Source organism: Gopherus flavomarginatus, chromosome 15, assembly GCF_025201925.1.
Source record: "Gopherus flavomarginatus isolate rGopFla2 chromosome 15, rGopFla2.mat.asm, whole genome shotgun sequence".
NCBI lineage: Eukaryota > Metazoa > Chordata > Testudines > Testudinidae > Gopherus > Gopherus flavomarginatus.
Genome location: NC_066631.1, coordinates 26,973,680 through 26,993,263, shown reverse-complemented (window position 1 = coordinate 26,993,263; position 19,584 = coordinate 26,973,680). Strand labels below are relative to the sequence as shown.

General features: G+C 42.3%; 1 protein-coding gene across 1 annotated transcript in view; it reads right to left on the bottom strand.

Annotated features, from left to right (window-relative positions):
* Positions 1–237: 237 nt before the first annotated feature.
* SETD1B (SET domain containing 1B, histone lysine methyltransferase) overlaps positions 238–19,584 on the bottom strand; it is a 69,030-nt gene continuing 49,683 nt past the window's right edge. Inside the window, exons 13-18 of the mRNA XM_050923907.1 lie at positions 16,778–18,334; positions 11,266–11,432; positions 9,558–9,689; positions 8,308–8,427; positions 6,082–6,219; positions 238–5,321 (exon numbers count right to left, since the gene is read on the bottom strand). Coding sequence (XP_050779864.1) covers positions 5,148–5,321; positions 6,082–6,219; positions 8,308–8,427; positions 9,558–9,689; positions 11,266–11,432; positions 16,778–18,334 — 2,288 coding nt within the window. The 3' untranslated portion in view covers positions 238–5,147. The remainder of the gene's footprint in view (positions 5,322–6,081; positions 6,220–8,307; positions 8,428–9,557; positions 9,690–11,265; positions 11,433–16,777; positions 18,335–19,584) is intronic.

The window sequence follows — 19,584 nt, the reverse complement described above, 5'->3', positions numbered from 1 at the left end:
GGGTTACACGTGTGACAAAGGATGAGAGAATCGGGCTCTGTGTTTGTAGGTCCTGATCCTGCAGTAAGATTCACATGGGTATGTTAGTAAAATGTAGCTCTTCAGGGTAGGGACAGTCTCTTATTGTGTGGCCATACGGGGCCTAGCACAATGGCGTCCCCAATCTCAGAGGCCTCTAGATGCCACTGTAATAGAGTAATAAGCACAATACAGTTTTTTCTGTAAGAAAAGTCAGTATATTTATGGTTTGCTTTATAAAAGTTACTATAATACAATGGTACATAGTATTCAATTCACAAAAATATGAACAAATATATACAGCATGACACATCCACAACAAAACACTTTCTTCAAAACAAGATACATACTGATGACAGAGTCTATATGCACAAAACATCCCTAAATTTATAAATTTGCTTAACAAAAGAGAAAGCAGAAATCCTAAATCTTCAAAGCAGAGATTTTTTAAAAAAGAACTTAAAAAAAAAAAAGCAGAATTTTCATATATTGCAAACCATTTTACCTGCCTCCTTTTAAAGGAGGCCCTTAACCTTCACACTGTGAATTAAAACAACCTGTTTACAGAACCCATGAAACAGCAAGGAATGAGGGCAGCTTTTTGGGTTTTGTTTTTAAAACTGCCGATTGGAGTAGAGTGTCCTTTACAATGTGTTTCTTTTCACTTGTACAAATATTACAATTGCAATTAAAGAGGAAATTTATAAAAACAAAACATTAAATTGAAAAAATCCAGATGCAGATTTGCTTAAATACATTTTAGGTCGTCTATTAATAGACTGTACATATTTCCTTGCTTGAAATAAATAGATTTTGCACATTAGATTTCAGACTGGCAAAAAAAAAAAAAAAAAAAAAGCCTCCACTTGGCATTCTTTTCTCTTCAGTTTCTTAATGCTTCTAATTTCATCTACTTGTTTGACCAAAAAACAAAAAAAAATTTATACAGAATTTACATTATACAAAGCTTGACACAAGCTGTAAATGCCACCAGCTCCTTTTCTATACGCATTCCTTCTCCCTCCCTCATCTTCCTGACATGAGTTAGAGCTGGAATCTTCTTTTTAAAAAGAACTCCAAATTACAATAGTCACTTTTAATAAATTATTTACATGCTCTTGAAGTACAAAGAAATCAGCAAAAAAATTCAACATGTTTCTACAAGAAACAGTGTCTGAAGAGAAGATTCTTAAGTTTGCCTATGTACAGAAGATGCATTTTTTTAAACTTCAAAATCCTTTTTTCCTTAAATTTTTATTTTATATAGAAATGCACTGAAATGATCCCTGAAAAAGTCACAAAAACCAGAGCTGAATCTACTGTCTGCATTGTCAGAGTTTAAAAATGATGTTCTTGTAGAAATCAGCTGTTCTGTACAATATAAATATCTGCAAGAGGAGCCCCTTCCCACCCCTTGATAGTTACAGATTACTTATGGGACCCAACATAGTTCTGGAATTGGAAAATATTGGTTTGAAACTGACAGATAAATGAACAAGGCAAGCAGGACATGCAGGTTTTTCAAGCAGAGAGGGCACCTGCTATATATGCTGATTTCGAAGGCATTTACAAACATAACTAAAGCCAGCGCATTCACGCTTGGGGACAATAATAAGGCTTGCAACTACATTTCCACAACTTCTGTGTTATTTTCTGGGATTGTTTCATGTAGCAGACACATTAAAGTGATTCAGTTTCAGGGGAGAAAATTTAACAGGGAACACATTCAATCTATTTGTTTGCTGTTAATGTAAGCCCAAGCAGAATTAAGAATGTGGTCTTCAATTAAATACAGAAAAATACTTCTGTAAATACCCCCCCCAAAGAATGCCTGGCAAGCTTTAATTTTAGTTTTTCTCCCCTCCTTGAACTTCCCACATTGCAATGAGCTTTTAATGGCTATGGTAACACTCAGTTTAGCAGGGCATGAGGCTGTGCCAGCCGTGGGCTGATGTCTATACCTTCCACACTACGTTCTCTCCATTTTGCTCCACAATCTCAGATTTTGTAGGCTACCAGCCTTCGTAACTAGGAAGAGTCATAAAATGCGTAACTGGTACGGCAGCCCAAATGCATATTTGTATCTACAGAGTGCCCAGACATTGCCCAACCAAGACCACGTGAGTGACTTGCCAGGAATGAGGGGACCAAAACTAGTACGCATAAAATGGAGGCTATTGCTGCCACCCATTTAATGTCAGCTGAGACATCCTTTGGAGACTACAAGTCCCACCATCAAATACTCCATCCTGGCCCACTCAGAGGCTGCTCAATTCAAGATGGAAGCTTTGCATACTGGGCCCTGCAAGCCAAGATTCTGAAGGGAGACAAACAAACAAACAAAAAAGGAAGCATGAAGTCAGGCTTCTAAGCTCATATTTAGACTCTGAAAATACATAACCTGGTTTTTCAAAAGCGCTGAGCACTCAGCTGCCCCCATGGAAGCAGTTGGGCGCTGAACACTTTGGGAAGTCAGGGTAGTTATTTAACAGCCTAAATAGGGATTTAGGGATAACATTTTCAGAAGTGCCAGAGTGACGTAGAAGGTAATGGTACTTGAGCCCTTTTGAAAATTTCACCCTCGGAAACTAGTATTAGTCTCATTTTTTAAATCTTGGCCAGAGTCTCTATAGGCTGCTTCTCCTTAATAAAGACAAAGGCAATTGCATGTGGCTACCCTATCATCCCTCACAATCCACTGGGGTCATCAGTCTCATAGGAAACATATTGTACATGCAAACTGGACAATGTATTTGTAAGAATCCAATGTTGATACAGTAGTTTGAAGGGATGGAAAGGAAGAAGGCAGAGAAATGAATATGGGTTTGATATTCAGAACTTTAGTTCTGAAACACAAAGCTTTAGTGCAGTCCCCAAAGCCTTAGACATGCCAACTGGAGATACAGTATGAAAGGGAGAATCATATTAAAACAAATAAAGGAGCAGTTGGCTTAATTCCAAAATGCCCCCAACAAATCTGTAGTTATAACCAGCTCTCAAAGACAGAAACCACTTGTGCTTCTAATAAATTTACATCTTTGGGTCACAAATACCCACTGCTGAGGAGATTTTTGGAAAGCATTTACTGGGGGGAAAAAAAATCACAAAAATAAAAACAAAATAAAAAGGAGAGACTATTGCATGTCCAATCTCAGGGACAATGTAACTATCCTCAGCTAGAAACGCAGATATTATTAAGGCAGCTTGTATCAGTCATATATTCCAGCTCCGCTAGGCCTTTTGCTTGAAAAAGAAATGAAATATAGAAGTCAACCCCATATTACATGCTACATACTGTAATACAGTCCTGGCAAATACATATGCAGTATAAATAACTCCTAAAAAACTCATTTCCAAGATTCCAACTTCTGATCATTGAAGCATGATCAGGCAGTAATCGTCACTAGACAGAAGAGACCATGAACTCCGTTGTCCAAGTTACTCTAAAGGGAAAAGATTTTTAGTTACTGGGATAACAGTACCAATTTCCCCTCTACAAACTATTTTTTTTTTAAAATGGCTTAGTACAACTAAGTTCCACTTGTAAGCAGGAGGAATTGAATACGGTTTGAAAGACTGATCTGCTTACCAAATAAATATTTCAGATCAAAATAAATACTTGCACTGGATTCTGGCTCATTTGAAATGGAACCCCTAGTATAAAACCGAGGATTTCATTACAACCTACACTTACAGTGATCAAATATTTTCTAACAGGAAAATAATGTTTTTATTTGGAAGTTAAACGTCTTAAAAAACCAATTTTCATACTGTATGCAGTTTGGGACAGACTCCGATACCCTCACGCACTTTGAGCAGTGCCTTACTCCACAATTAGTCCTATTGAAATGAATGGGACTAATTTCAGGTACTGCTCAGTGTGAGAGAGAGTGGCAGAACATAGCCCTTTAGTAGCAGAACAAGAATCTCACCCATACAAGCACAGAGCAAACAGTCTGAATGAAAAGTCATGGAAGGGAGGGAAAAGAGGCTGCGTGTCAGGAGGCGAAGTTGGAAATAAACAACAAAAGAAACCCAGCCGCTGGTTTCTTACAGGGAAAGAAATCTCAGTGCCATCTTCTATGAACCGTTCTAGTAGTGTATGCTTAAAAGACAGTAAGATTTCTACAGCATAAACAATGACTTTACTGATCATTTAATTTCAGCTTCAGTATTTTGAATGAAAGAGGAATAGATCCACTCAAAATGCAGATACAGAACAGGCCATTTATCAAGCCACCTTTTGCGAGTAAGGACGAAGTAACTGATTAAACTTATTAATTATGCAGATTGTGGTATTAAATATTTTTTCTGTATGGTAATAGAGCTATTGATCCCCCCAAAATACCAGCATGGCATGTGAAAATTAGAGGTGAGCCTAAGGCATTAAGTTCAGGTCCATTACAGAGCTGAATGTTCCCCTGCTTTCCAGGATGTTTGGGTCAGAGGAATTGACCAGGCCCATCTCTAAGGAAAAGGCAGGACAGTTTATTTATAGTCTCAATGTAGACACACCCAAGCATACTCACACGCGCCTACACACACGCGCGCACGCACACACTCTCACACTCTCGCACCCAAGCCTCTGGCTTGCTCTGTAACATCAACCATACATTTATTTACAGCTTACTCTGAAAAGTCTGTGCAATTTCAGCCAACCAAGCTCCCAACAACCCTTTATGGCATTTTCAGTCTCTGCTTCACATTTAAACGTTGAATGTCTTTTTCAAACAACAAACTGATGAGAAAAAGGTAGCAGCATTTATGGAAAGACAAAGGTTTACAACAACAACAACAACAAAGGTACCATTATCGTACGATGAGCAGTAATATAGAGACTGAACAGAGAGAAGCTAGTGTTTGGATATACTATGCCACGAAGTGGTAATCACCTTTTGTGTGTGTTGGATCTGACGAGGAAGAGCACCTGAAACGTGAAAAATCCTAGTTATGCATGTGCGCTTTTTGCTTTCACTTGTGATCCTGACAGAAGTGCGAAACTTGCTTGGTTTTCTTCTCTCTCTTTTTTTCTTTTTTCTTTTTTTTTTTTTTTTGGCAAAGTGCAACCACACCTGGTTACTGCAGTTCTGACATGGCCGAAGGTGCAAGTGTGACGAGAAGCCTCGGGATTAGTTCAGGGTCCCCCTGCAGTTCTCAGAGCCGCACAGACATGGGATCTTTACATCCTCGATCGGAAACTTGTAGTCGTAAGTAATTTCCTCATTCACGTTGATGTGCTGCTTGGAGTAGATGACAATCTTCTTCTGAGACTCCACGGTGATGACTTTAGCATAACAATTTGGCTGCAGGGGTGACAAATTGGGAAAGGGGTTAACTTCTGAAAGTTTTAGATTTGCAGGCTTCTTTTGCAGTTATTTAAATCAGCTGAGTTGTTGCAATTATTTTTACAGAGGGGCACAGGTACTTTTCCTGGGGCTGGGGTGTGGGGCTTTCACCTTCTCCTGCCATACTCAATTCCTCATGGCAATGAGAAGATTTATTGGTGGAATTAAGACAGAAAACAAAGTTCAGCCTTCACTATACTTCTTCCAAGGTACAAATAATGACAGTTTGTACAGTCAGCATGAACGGCTCCTACAGGCTTTGGAATCTCAGGTAGGCGGCAGTAATGACTCAGACACCCAAATTATTACTACTTATTGAGTGCACACAGTCTGCCCAGTACTGTACAGAACACAGGTGAAGGCAGAGTCCCTGCCTGGAGGAGACAGACAACCCTGTTCCTAGGTGAACATCATTTGGAGGCTGTTTCCATAGCAGTGCTGTTTTGTTTTAAATACACTTTCTCCAAACCCCGTGCAATAGTCTCTCTCCAGGACCCTTAGATACAGTCGGGTTTCTGGGGCCAAATTCAGAGCTGACTCTAAATTGGTGTAACTTACATCTTCCAGTCCCCTCATACCAGTTCTTGACCCACATCAGCTTATCAATATGTTGATTACAACTCCTATTAAACATCATCACCTCTGAGTATAACAGTGTCTGGCTGGTTTATCTGTAAGTACAAGCCAACTCTCGGAGCATAAGCAAAGTGATACTTACATTGCAGCTATGATTAATAAACCTGGCAAAGTTTCCACATTTTGTTGCATCAATGATGGTGTCATGGTCGACCCTGAACATGTAACTGCTCCCAATGCCTTCATCCTCGTATCGTTTCTCTCGCATGTCTGCAATGACCTACCGGGCAAACCAATTGTCGAGTCAGCGTGTGCCGTAGAGACAGGCAGTAAAGTACAAGGGATTTACATGCAGTCAATGTAAAAGGCACAAACCAAAACTCCCATTCAGGATTTTAAAAGATATTTACAACCTCAAATTATTCAAGAGAAGATAGGTTTAGAATTCAAAGGACAAGCATTTAGGATGGGATTTTCAAAGATCAGGCACTGAATTTCAAATGGGATTCAGCACCTAATTCCCCTGGACTTTGGAAAAGCCTGCTTTACATTTTAAATCCACAAACCACTGAAACCTACATGGAGGACAACACTCGGCAAGGCCCCTTGCTCTACACTGAAAAAGACTGTAAGACTCCAAAAATGCTATGACCAGCTCACGTGAGGAGGAATGCGTATCCAAGAACCCGCGTCCCAGTCACTTGTATTCCTTTCATCACATCCCGCTCAATTTCTGCCTTGACAATACTTCTAAAGTAAAATCGGATTCTGCATGTGGATTTTAGAGAACTTTAAAATTACGCTCTTAAACCAGAAATTTGGTCAAGGCAAAATTTCCAAAAAGAGCCCCTGCACGATACAGGCAGAGAACAGCTTCTGTGAACAATGCACAGTTCTGAAATCTGCCAAGGGTAGAGCTTGAACTCACAGTGCATCGGTGCAGCTGAGGCTCAATGAGTATAGTGTGTAACCTTGAGCTGCCTGCACCCCCAGGAGCAGCTCCAGGCACCAGCACACCAAGCGCGTGCCTGGGGCAGCAAGCCGTGGGGGGCGGCCTGCCGGTCGCTGTGAGGGCGGCAGTCAGGCTGCCTTTGGTGGCATGCCTGGGGGAGGTCTGCCGGTCCCGCAGCTTCGGCTGCAAGTATGCGGAAGGCGCGGGACTGGCGGACCTCCCGCAGGCATGCCGCCGAATCCGTGTTACCTGCAGGTGCGCTGCCGAAAGCCACCTGACTGCTGCGCTTAGGGCAGCAAAATACATAGAACAGCCCCGGTGCACACCCTATGGCTTCAACAGAACTCAAGTCTTGCCACACGTGCAATTTCTCTGGTTTAGACACACCAGCTTAGCTTATGCTGACCTGGAGTTCCAAACTTTATTCTCAATAATTTATTCAGTAGTGCTTCCTCAGTGCACAAGCTGAGAACAATCCCATGGGACTGTATCATCTGGGGGAAGATCAGAGCATTAGTTTGAGTCCCAGATGTGGGCAACAAAATTTCAAGAGAATCGTGTGATTTTTTTGTAAACAGCTGATGTTTATGAGGTGGGAGGAGCTGTATCTCAGGAACCCAACTGCTCAAATGACCCCAAATTTGGATTTTAGAGCCCTTACAATAATCATCTTTCAAAAAGTAGGTTACTCTCAGCCTTATCTATAGCACAGCTTCTTCATGTCTGTGTCTCATTTGACTTAGAGATTGTATGTTTGTCCAGAGCAGTCAATGGTTAGCTAAAGGGTTGTGTAAATTTATGGCACTCTATTAAAAATTAAAAAAAGACAAAAATTCTGAGAATAAGTCTGGATTTAATCCTGTTTCAAGAAATTCTGCTTCAGCCTACATTTATCAGGGATTCTAAACAACCTTTTTTTTTTTTTAAAGCACACCAAGGGTTTGCCACTCAGCATTAAAGAGACCATCCAGTCCATCATGGGAACAAAAGTATTTTAAACTTGTCTTGTCAAAAATCATAAATTGGAGTCTTCTATCTTACCCTCATTTCCAAACAGATGTGACATAACATCATCAATAGGATTCTCCACAATGATTTTGCCTTACATATGTTACTCTCTGAAATGGTTTCCAGAGAACAGGCAGGAGGAAACAGAGCAAGAGAACTGACCCATGCACAAAAACCCCAGAAGAAACACTCAAGATGTATGCATTATGTGGTACTGAAAGCCTCAAGGAATCTTTAGTGTTTGTGAATTTACAAGCGGGATGGAGAAGATGAATAAAACCAGGTAGGTATGAAGGCGATGCTACTGAGGACAGATACATGTGGCCTTCCACACTTCATGAAGTAGAGGTCTTCCACTCTGAGTCATGGCAAAGGCCCTGTGGTCACCCATGGGGAAACATAGCTCACCTGTCTGATGTTCTGACCCACATATTCAATCACCATCTCGTCAGCTGCAATGGGTTCCATAGCAAAAAGGCCCCAGTCATGAATGTGACTCTTGCAGAATTTTAGCTTTTTCTTCCGGAACTGTGTACAAAACAACCCCAAACCATCATGAGCAAAAAAGGAAACAGCAATCCGCACAGTAGAAAGCACATACGAAAGAGCATCTGCAGTGTGTTCCATGCCACAAGTGGGACATTTCAGCATGTGGCACCTGACTCTATAGTTAAATCAGACTATTAATTACCTCCACATTAGCTGTGAAATGGAGCATAGTCTAGTGGTTAGAGAAGGGAAGACGTTGTCTTGATTCTTGGGTTCTACTCCCAGCCCCACCTCGATTCACCGCGTGTTCTTGTGCAAGTTGGTAGAACAGGCCCTTTTGGGCTATATCTCCTTTGCACTAGTGTCTAATGGGCTGTAGTAAGCACACACTTTTGGTCTGGGGCTCAGCTCCATTTTGGTCATTGATTGCCTGGTTCCTGTTTTACTGTCACTGCCTATCATGTGTTAAACCCCCCAGGGTATATACACTGACCTCTGCCCCATGGATTTCCCTTTGATTTGCTCCTTTCCATTCCATTTAGGTGTTCGAACATTAGATCAAAGAGATCTGGCAATTGTATTGTTTGGAATTTGAAGTGTATTTAGTGCTCCCAAAAGTCAGTAATACCCCAGGCCAAAGTACCTCAAACTACCTGCTGTTCTGAAGAGACAGTGCTACTAAGGGGCGAGAAGACAGTTCAGTCTGGAAATCCTTTCCAAACCTTCACTGAGACGACGAACAAGGGTGCCCAAATGTGGAGGAGGTTTTTGTGATGTGAATACCTGTCCACTAGGAACTGGACTGAGATCACCATCTAATTTCACACAGGCTACACAGCCATCAGATGGTAACTGCTTCTGGTTACTACTGACCTGAACTAGATTGGAACCCACCATTTACAGATGAGTCTCTTTGTCCCATTATCAACCCCCTTGTTCATGCAGTTGGACATATTGTACTAAGTAGTTCTTGCTCCCAGACATACTGCTACGGCGTAATACACAGTTTAATGTCATAAGAAAATATATGGCATCATAGCTAGATTTATAAACCACATGTTTTGTCATCGACCTGTGGCTTTTAACGGGCCTGGCCGTAGCTTATTCCTAACCAGCACCCGACCTGTGCTCTCCAATTCACAGAATAAAAATCTGGATGCGTGACCTACCTTCAGTTGGTTAAATTTGAGTAGGTCGCTGTCACAGCTACCAGTGAAGGATGAGAGAAGCCGGCGTTGCTCTGACCTTCTCTCAGAGCCAGCACGGGTGGAAGCATGAGGTTGGGCAGGGATGCTCATTCCCTGCAAACAAGGAAGAACAGTTTAGGAGTTGAAATTTTAAAAGATCTGGGAAAACCCATCTGTACATTTCCCAGAGACAAGTGAGAGATGAAAGTCGAGCCAGTGAGGAGTTTGATGCACATCCTCACACATGCAGTACATATCTCATCACAGAATCAGAGTAGAAAACAGAGTAGAAACTATTGGATTAGTTAACACAGTCTGCCCTGGCTAGTGAAAAACTCCTCCCGACAGTATATTTGCAGCATGGTCTACTAAGTAAAGCAGGTTTCAGAGCGTCTGGACTCCTGGGTTCTACTTCCAACTCCGCCACAGAACACAGAAATAGTAAGACTTGATCAACTGGTCAGTTGCTAGTGGTCTATGTAGCCCAGTATTTGGTCTCTGACAGTGGCAACTACCAGATGCTTTAGAAGAAGGTGCAAAACCTTCATAGTGGACACATACTGACTAATTTGCTTTTAGAGGTAAGTTTCTTCCTAATCCTAGTCAGTCAGTGGTTGGCTGTTCCCTTGCAGCAGGAGGTCTTGTATCCCTTCTAACGAGATTTTTTTTAATCCTACCTAATACAATTGTGGAGTTTCTCATTATCCATATAAAGTCTAATCCCATCTTGAATACTACACTAAACTCTTGGCCTTACTGACACCTTCTGGAAATTACTTCAGTAAGTTAGTTATGCTTTGTGTAAAAGAATATTTCATTTGATCAGTTTTAGATTCAATAACTTTCAATTTCACAAAATGTCCCCTTGTTCTTTCATTATGAGAAAAGGTAAATAGGAGCACTTGATTTGCCTACTCTCTGTCACTGATCAATTTGATTACCTCTATCACCTCTCCTCTCTAACGAAACAGTCACAGTTTCTGAAGTAATGGGTCTATTACAGGAGAGGGTGGGGAAGGTTCTGTGCCCTGCAATGTGCAGGAGGTCAAATTAGATAATTGTGATGGTCTCTTTCTGACCTTAGAGTCTATGAGTCTTGAGTCTCTCTTCATGTACAAATCTTTCCATTCCTCTAATCACTCTATAACACCTACTTGCTCTGCATCATGATACTTTGGTATATGCAGCCCCAATAAAGTATTTTAGATCTATATTGAAAACCAGGCTCCTCAATTCCCAAAGGACTTCCAGAATGATAAACTATACATATACATAAGGATCGCTTCACTTCTGCCACCGTGGAAATACCCCTGCAATAGGGTGCAATGCAGCAGTCATTGAAAAAACACCAGTGACAATGCAGAACAGTTTAGGGGAGGAGATGAAGGACACCATATATAGCTCTACCAGCAGGGACATTTACATAGCAGAATGCATTTCCTCATATTGGAATCTGGCCAGGACACAGGGGGAAGACACCCCCACTCTTACAGAAAATAGCCTGGGACCTTTGATGACCTTGAATCAATAGGATCTCTGTTTTATTTCTCATCTGAAAGGCAATACTTCCAACAGGGAAAGCCATACTGGGGCACTGGCTTAATTCCATCTCAGAAAGGAGAGCTACTAACACATTTCAAGACAAATCCAGTTAACACAAGGAAGCAGTCAGCAATGAGAGTCTCCTTACTTGTGTATCAGCTGGTGGCTCCTCTGCAAATGCACGACTATTGTTGAGGTATTTAAGTTTGTCCTTCTTATCAATTTTGTAATAGCCTTCACTTCGTGCACAACCGGTAACATGTTCCCGCATGCCATCATCCCGCTTCTTCTTCTTTGGGGTAGAAAAGCTAGTAGGTGGAACTAAGTTAAGGAGAAACCCAGCTACACATGGAAATCAGACAACAAAACACTCTGCTTGGTATTTGGTTCTTACAGCCATGTAGGCAATTTCAATGCTATTTAAAAAAAAGAAGAAAGAAAGAAGGAAATTAAGACCATTTGCCAGAACAAGCTGCTAGAGAAGTAGAAATCTAACTGTCAGGCAACTGGACACTGGAAAGGTTTGCACGTTTGCTTTTACAGGTTTTAGGATTCGTCAAATGAAAGTGGTTTCCATCTAATGGTTCTGTGGTGACCATGTCAAGTGAGTTTAGGCATCTCAGTCTACTTCCCTGTAGACAAAGGACATCATCACTATTGGCACTAGTTGATAGTCTCCACAAAGAGGCCAGGGACTGTATGGGCAACAAAGACCAAACTAATTGCTCACCCCAAGAGTTGGGTCCCTTAAGGTAAAGGATGGGGCAGAGTGGTAGTGGGACAAGTTAGCACTGCTGTTTTCCATGCTATACGTGATCAATAGCTACTGAAGGAACTTCAGCCTCCAGGGCCAACAATCCGGTACCTTCCATGAGCTCAGAAAACTAAATAGTTTTTAGGGCAACCCCACATCCCTACATGAGAAACAGACATTTCTTTTTTTTCACTATAATGCTCTGGGACAGCAAAATACATTAAAACACAGAATAATGAAGAAATCTAATGAAATGGAAGAGAGGAATGGGCCCATCTGTCAAGAAAAGGCTGTTTGGAAGAGGACTTCTGCAAAGTACATGACCATGGACAGAGAGAGAGCAGCCAGCTGAGCACCTGGCTAAGCAGTTTGCTCTGTTTTTATGACATTTCCCACCCACATGTACTGTTTCTAGAACTTCCTCACAACATCTCAGACTGTGGTCAAGACACCACGAACATATCACGGCAGCAAAGAATCATCACTTGATATAGTGCTAGAGAAGGCAAGGAGACACTCCCTCTCTCAAAGCTAGCTCCTGTTTAGCCTTAATAGCACAGCTCCCCGGACTTTCACAGGAGCAGAACCAGGTCAGGCAGATATTCCAAACCCCATTCTGCACTCCTAATTGGCCAAGCAAAATTTAGGACTCGTTTGGTTATAATATTAAATGTTCACCCACACCTTCCTCTCCCTAATACGGACCTATATAGAAAACAGCACTGTGCAGTGGTTGGAGCTGCGGATGGGAACAAAAGATTATATTCTCTGCTCTGCCACCAATCCCAGCTGACTCTGGGTGACAAAATTCACTTCTCTGTGCTTCAGTTTCCACAACTGTGCAATTGCAATGATAATGATTTTTCTCCCCATACAAGGGTATGACAAGGATTCATGAGTGTTTGTTAAGTGCTTTGAGGTTCCAGGTCAAGGCAATATAGGAAGACAGAGTATTATTATATCACATTATATTGCAAGACTATTAAAACAGTTACGACACCAATTTTCATTTTCACCAGATGGCCCTAAAACAAGCTCTTCAGTTCAGTAAACCTTGCCTACAAGGATTTATTGTCACTATAATAAAATAGGGAAAGAACAAGTTAAAAATTACTTTGATAAGTTAGATATCTTCAAGTCACCAGGGCCTGATGAAATGCATCCCAGAATGCTCAAGGAGCTGACTAAACCATTAGCGATTATCTTTGAAAAGTCATGGAAGACGGAAGAGATTCCAGAAGACTGGAAAAAGGCAAATATAGTGTAATCGATAAAAAGGGAAATAAGGACAACTCGGGGAATTACAGACCAGTCAGCTTAACTTTTGTACCCGGAAAGATAATGAAGCAAATAATTAAGTAATCAATTTGCAAACATCTAGAAAATAATAAGATGATAAGTAACAGTCAGTATGGATTTGTCAAGAACAAATCATGTCAAACCAACCTGATAGCTTTCTTTGACAGGGTAACAAGCCTTGTGGAAGGGGGAAGCGGTAGACATGATATATCTTGAGTGTAGTAAAGCTTTTGATTCTGTCTCTCACGACCTTCTCATAAACAAACTAGGGAAATGCAACCTAGATGGAGCTACAATAAGGTGGGTACATAACTGGTTGGAAAACCGTTCCCAGAGAGTAATTATCAGTGGTTCACAGTCATCCTGGAAAGGCATAACAAGTGGAGTCCAGCAGGGATCAGGTCTGGGACCGGTTATGTTCAATATCTTCATCAATGATTTAGATAATGATGTAGAGGGTACATTTATAAAGTTTGCAGATGATACCAAGCTGGGAGAGGTTGCAAGTGCTTTGGAGAATAGGCTTATAATTAAAAATGATCTGCACAAACTGGAGAAATGGGCTGAAGTAAATAGAATGAAATTCAATAAGGACAAATGCAAAATACTTGACTTAGGAAGGAACAATCAGTTGCACACATACAAAACGGGAAATGACTGCCTAGGAAGAAGTACTGCAGAAAGGAATCTGTGAGTCATAGCAGACCACAAGCTAAATGAGCGTCAACAGGGTTACGCTGACGCAAAAAAAAAAAAAAAAAAAGCAGCGAACATCATTCTGGGATGTAGTAGCAGGAGTGTGGTAAGCAAGACACAAGCAGCAATTCTTCTGCTCTACTCTGCGCTGATTAGGCCTCAACTGGAGTAGTGTGTCCAGTTCTGGATGCCACATTTCAGGAAAGATGTGGACAAATTGGAGAAAGTCCAGAGAAGAGCAACAAAAATGATGAAAGCTCTAGAAAACATGAACTAGACTGAAGAAGCTTGAAAAAATTGGGCTTGTTTAGTCTGGAAAAGAGAAGACTGAGGGGGGACATGATAACAGTGTTCAATTACATAAAAAGTTGTTACAAGGAGGAGGGAGAAAAATTGTTCTTCTTAACCTCTGAGGATAGGACAAGAAGCAATGGGCTTAAATTGCAACAAGGGAGGTTTAGGTTGGATATCAGGAAAAACTTCCAAATTGTCAGGGCGGTTAAGCACTGGAATAAATTGCCTAGGGAAGTTGTGGAATCTCCATCATTGGAGATTTTTAAGAGCAGGTTAGACAAACACCTGTCAGGGATGGTCTAGATAATACTTAGTCCTGTCATGAGTGCAGGGGACTGGACTAGACGACCTCTCGAGGTCTCTTCCAGTCCTATGATTAGTAAGCATTTGAAATAACCACTGAAAACAGGTTACTGTACACATGACTATTTTATGTCTAAAAATTAACAAAAATTATCTTCTGTATTTGCAAACTGGGTTAGTTAAAAAAAAAAAAGTGAAAAATGAAACTGACTGGTCCTAAAGTGTAGCTAACTAGCACAGTTTAATTGTCTAAGCTGAGAATGCAAAAACAAACAAAAGATTAAATTAACAAATTTTCATTTACTATCTACAGCTTGGATTACTAACATAGGTAAGTTTTTTTTCCCCAAAACAATGTAACTTGTCAGTATCCTGTCAACACATCACGGCCTTCATAAACCTTGATAATGGACTTTTCTTATAATAAAATCACCATCAGCCAAATGAAGCATCCTCCCGACGGGTACACATTTATAATGTACTTCAAAAGCAGCATTAACATACAAGTGTATTTAGATTGTAGCAGTTATACACATGACTATGTGCACTTCTGGAAGAAGGAATCTGTGTAAAAGTAGAATTCTGTTGTCTGATTGGAAGCATATGTTCATAAACATGTGCATGAAACTCACAACCCTTTAGCTCGATCCAGGAATGCACCCTGCACTTATATGACCTCCTTCTAACACTACAGGATTGAAGCAGAAGGTCTGGAATTAGCAAACACAAATGGACTTGAAAGTGCCCTTCAACCCTGTATTTGATACCTTGATATAAGAAATCCAAGTCCTGTAGAGTTACTTTTATAAAGTCACCTTATAATGAAGTAGGATTGGATACACTGATGGGAAGTTACAATCAAGTTTTTAACTGGATTAGACAGTGGCCTCAAGGGAGAGTGTTAGAACAGGAATGGGCAAACTATGGCCCGGGGCTGCATCCGGCCCTCCAGACGTTTTAATCCAGCCCTCAAGCTCCCGCCGGGGAGTGGGGTCTAGGGCTTGCCCTGCTCTGCGCAGCTCCCAGAAGCAGCTGCATGTCCCCCCTCTGGCTCCTATGTGTAGAGGCAGCCAAGGGGCTCCCCCGCAGCTCCCATTGGCCAGGAACCGCGACCAATGGGAGCTGCAAGGGTGGCGCCTGCGGACAAGGCAGTGCGCAGACCCACCTGGCTGTGCCTCCGCATATGAGTCAGAGGGGGGGACATGCCGCTGTTTCTGGGAGATGCTTGAGGTAAGTGCTACCTGGAGCCTGCACCCCTGACCCCCTCCTGCACCTCAACCCGCTGCTCCAACCCTGATCCCCCTCCCACCCTCCAAACCCCTTGATCCCAGCCCGGAGCATCCTCCTGCATCCCCAACCCCTCATCCCCAGGCCCACCCCAGAGCCCTCACACACACACACCTGTACCCCAACCCTCTGGCCCAGCCCAGAGCCCCCTCCTTCACCCTGAACTCCTCATTTCTGGTCCTACTCCAGAGCCCTCACCCCCTCCCGCACTCCAACCCCCAATTTCGTGAGCATTCATGGCCCACCATACAATTTTCATACCCAGATGTGGCCCTTGAGCCAAAGAGTTTGCCCACCCCTGTGTTAGAATAACGTTTGTTAACGGAAGGAATTTATCTCAAATGTCGCCATTATGCGAATTACCAAATACATCATACACACACTCACAAAACCCTCCTTTCCAGGACCATCATTCCTACCCTCAGCTGTCCAGTTCTCCTTTTCTTATCCCAGTCTTCTCTAGCAAGTAAAGTACTATTAATTTAGATGTCAATTACTTAAATCTTATAACATTTATTTTTTGCAAATGAGTTTTCAAATAAGGAAGACAAACAGTATTCAATAAAGTAGATTTTGTAAAGACTTCATCCCAAAAACTAAAAGGGGTGTGGGGTGCAGTTAATTTTGTCTCCTTCTTGGATATTTTCTATCAATTAAAAAAAATGCATTTGAAGGCTATTACGCAAGCCATAAAAAGGCAGAAAATTAAAAGTTTAAGCCAACACGCTGCCCTTAAGTCATGTCCTTTGGAACGGAAAAAAATAATGAAGAATGAAAAATGCAGTGTCAGCCTGAACCTTGAATTTCCTACCTTTTGTTACTCTGAGTCACATGAACATTTTTAAATGAAGAGGAAACCATGTTTTACACGGAATCAGAAGAGATGGGATATTTTACCCTACTGACTGTATCCATACGTAGTCCTATGAGGGGAAAATTATGATTAAAACAATAACCAATACACTGCCTCTTCCAAGGCAAACATTATGCTTTAGGTTCAATCCAGAATCTCGGTGTGAAAGGATATAAGGATGGTATACCCAAAGGGTATCGTTGAGCCAGTCCATACCATTATCTTGCTGTAACAAGCGATCATACGTGATACACATGAACTTGATATCTTCCTCATCTATTCCTCCATTCCAGATATCATACAAAATGGTCATCTCCTCGAACTCGGAGCGGGGCCTAAAGTGGGGCCGATGGGGAGAATATTCAGGGGAAGGAATCACTGGGATGTCCTCAGGTGCCTTTTTCTGCCTCCGCCACTGTCTTTTAGGTTTCACGTGAATCTCCTCTTCTTTGAAGTCCTCATTCCACTGATTTTCTAGTTCCTTAAACGGAAGTTTCTCTGCTATGGCCTCCGGGATTACCTTCTCATGGAAGCTGTCATTCCTGAAGTCTAGGGTGACCGCTTCAGGATCTTTCAGTCCATAAAAAGCATCAGGATGCCCACCCAACAACTCTTTGCTCGCAGCACTTTCAGTCAAAGCAACTGGGACAGGAGGAGGTTCTGAAGTTTTGCTGGGGTAGGCCTCCAATGAGAGGACCGAAGGAGGTGATCGTTTCGGCCGGCCTGGTTTCCTTTTGGTGGGCAGAGAGGAAGGAGTAGGAGGGAGAGGAAGAGACACAGTAGGCGCTTCTGGGGAGAGCAAAATGGATTTCACGGCTACCTTGCTCTCCTCTATGGATGTCTTTCCATCCACTGGCACACATGGCAGGGCTGCTACAGATACTGGCTCGTCAGGTGGCAAATCTATGTCTGTGTGGAAATCAGTTTCTGGAGGGCTAGCAAAGGGAATTGGGGAGGGAACACTGTTCATGCTGACCGTTAGGGAAGCACTATGAGGTTCTTTAAAACATTTCTCCTCTGGCTCATCTTCTGATGGTTTCTTGCCAGACAAAAGGCAAGCAAGGTTTGCACCAGGCTCTGGGAAAGTAGGCGTGAAATTAAAATCCCTCCCAGGAGTCCGAGGAATGCCACTATTAATCCCAGGAGACTGGGATGGATATGAAAAAGGGCTGCCTGGGACTTGAGGGGAACTTAAAGTCAAGCTGCTTCCTGTAAGGGGAGCATCACTTCCAGGGGTGGCTGGAATAGTGTCCGTACTCTGTGACTTTGCAAAGCCATGTGAAGACTTGGCCATAATATCCCGCCCTGGAGTCCTAGGAAGCTCCTCTTCCAGAGCTGTTTTGGTCACCGTTAACTGTTCAGGGAAATTTTCTGGAGGGAGTAACGGTTCCTCTTTACTAGGCGTTGTTGGAAGAGGAAGTGTAGAGGGTGGCATCTTATGAGCTGGAAGTGTGGGAGTATCAGAATCCGAATGGACCACTATGTCCCGTCCAGGAGTCCAAGGCAGTCTCTCCTCCTCCTCCTTTGCTGTGAGTAGTAGCTTTCCTGTAACTCGGGCTTCGAAGTCACTATCATCAGACTTACTGAAGAAGCGGCTCTTACTGGGTAGAGGTTCTTCAAATACCCCCTCTGGTGCTGAGAGACAGAGATTCTCTTCTTCATCTTGAGAGTCAGGCTTTGGACCCTCTAATATCTTAGGCTCCAGCTCGATATCCAGTTCAGACTCTTCCACTGGAGAAAAAAACAGAATGAGCTCCATTCAGTTCTTAGTCATTTCCCAGCGTGGGCATGTTAAAGATGCTGCAATTACAAAACCAGCTCATATCCACTGGGAGGCTTTAAAAACTGCCACTTTTCCCATTTTGGAAGTGTAGAGAGGAGAGTAATTAGGACCCAGAAGTGACCACAGTTATCCCGAATGGACCACCAGAAAACATACTATTAATTTGGGGACTAGCTTCTCTAGAGGCTAGAACCAAGGTTTGCAGCTTACAAAACACTTGGCTTACAAAAAACTTGGCTGGCTTCTTACTGCCATAAAAAACATGAGTGAATTATTGGGGAAAGGCTGTTAGTAAGTAGGCTGTAAGAGCCTTAAGATGTCCTTAGTTTTGTTTTTTTCCAGGAGGTAGTAAATTAACTGGAGGGCCAGCAAGAATGGCAACGAAGCAAAGGGGAAGTGTAATGCTCTTGAACGTAACATGGAAGAAATGGGAGACCCCTGTAATGAAATGTGGATACACTCGGTTGGTATCACTGAGGCAATTTATATGCTGCTCTAGCTGTAACACTCTCATTTGCTTATATTTTATATACCTCCGTAGGGCCTAGGGCCAAAAGGAACTAACACTCCATCTATGAGGCAGCTTGAAATAACCTTTTCAAGAGGAAAAAGGAAGGCCTGTGGAAATGTCTGGCCAGTCAGAGGGTTCTCTCAGGTCTATGCTAAGGAGCTAATGTGAAACCGGAATTACTGACCTTTGCAGGGAGCTCTGACTCATTTCACTCTTAAGCAACTGCATTGGGATGTCTTGATAGGAAGCACCAATGCTATAGATTTCTCCTGCATTCTAATATGCCACCTCTAATGAAGATTCCGTACATTAGCGCAACCTTCCCTGTGGCTGTCTCCAAAATGTATCATAGACTCTCCCTGTGTCCTCTAAGGACAAGAGATTGTTCCAAAAAGTAGTTCCTTCTTTGTCCCCAAGTGGTGAGCCTATGGCCAGCACAGAGCTTCTAGGTCGCATGGCAGCCCAGGAGAGAATGGCTGAGCAGGGAGCAGAATCCAGTCCCCCGCATGATGGTATTTTGCACAGCCTGTAGATTGTCAAGCTTTACCCACCTCGCTCCTATTTTAATAACAGTTTAAAAAAAATCTCCTGGAGGTTGTCTTCACACATAACAAACAACTCTGTGAATTTAAGGAAGACACCAGAAGACCAATTTCCTTCTCCTGGCAATGCTGGGACAAATGTTCA